This window comes from Nematolebias whitei, chromosome 2, assembly GCF_014905685.2.
Source record: "Nematolebias whitei isolate Nwh7 chromosome 2, NemWhi1, whole genome shotgun sequence".
In the NCBI taxonomy this organism is placed as follows: domain Eukaryota; kingdom Metazoa; phylum Chordata; class Actinopteri; order Cyprinodontiformes; family Rivulidae; genus Nematolebias; species Nematolebias whitei.
Window position 1 is genome coordinate 29061608 of NC_056499.1, and position 1170 is coordinate 29062777.

The window sequence follows — 1170 nt, forward strand, 5'->3', positions numbered from 1 at the left end:
TTCAACTGCAAACCCTCATAGAGTGGATCTGTAGTTTATGATGCTCACACAAGCTGCCAGGTCACACTTTGTCCTGAAGCATGCCAGTTTCCCATGGGACCCCCTGGCTTAGGTGTCATTCCTGCTCCCGCAGCGTCTCAAGACCACAGGTGATACCTCGCACCTCCCACCACATATAAGAAGCAGCCTCTTTGCGCCTTCTCATTATCCTGTTCATGCTTTTCCAGCAACACACCGACAGCCAGTCTTTCTGAGATCAGCACCAACTGCAGCTGCAGACTGATGGAGATGTCCTACTCTTCCGTGCACCCCCAGGACAGCCCTTTGCTGTTTGACTGTGAGTCTCTGCTGGAAAAACCTCTGGTTCAGAACCCACCCTCAGACCTTGGTTACATCAGCGCCAGCAGCAGCCTGTCTCCCACCTCCTCTGTGGACTCCTTCTGCTTCTCTCCCATCTCCCTCCAAGCTTTGGGAAATGAACCAGACGCTCTGAACAGCTTCTTCGTCGGCACCACAGTGGAGCCTCATTCTCCCCATCAGATCTGTCCCAGGTCCACCTCTGCAACCATCGCTCCCATGAAGAAGTCCAGGTCCAGGTATCCGGGCAAGAAGCGCCAGACTGCTAGTGAGAGGGAGAAGCTGAGGATGAGGGATCTGACCAGAGCTCTGAATCACCTCAGGACGTACCTCCCACCTTCTGTGGCACCACCGGGACAGACCCTAACCAAGATCGAGACGCTGCGCTTCACCATTCGATACATCTCCTACCTGTCTGAGCAGCTGGGCCTCAGTGAGGAGGTGGTGCAGCAGAGGAGATCCTCAATGGAGCAAGCCCAAACCATGAAGCAGTTCCTGGATGAACCAACAAGCTCACAAGAGAGATGTGACGCTGTGAGCACGCAGCAGATGTCCTCTGTGCAGCATTCATATCAGGTGGGTTTATATTCTGATCATGTACTACCTTCAAATAATGACAAGTATCTCTGTTGTACCAAGAAAGACTGCTTTTCTGTATTTTGTTTTAGTTTTACACCCTGTCTTGGTTGTCCAGAAAGTTAAGATATTTTCTTTTGTCAGGTTTCAGATGAACGTTACGTAAACAGTGAGCAGTGCTGGAAGACCCGGGACCAACCTGACCCTCTAACCTTCACAGCAGAATCAACAATGTAA

The 1170-nt window shown here is 51.2% G+C and overlaps 1 protein-coding gene across 1 annotated transcript; it reads left to right on the top strand.

Moving 5' to 3' along the window:
• The first annotated feature begins 282 nt into the window (after positions 1–282).
• On the top strand, positions 283–1170 carry mespaa (mesoderm posterior aa). The gene is made up of 2 exons (XM_037694074.1): positions 283–933; positions 1078–1170. The coding sequence occupies exons 1-2, from the start codon at positions 283–285 to the stop codon at positions 1168–1170; spliced, it is 744 nt and encodes a 247-aa protein (XP_037550002.1).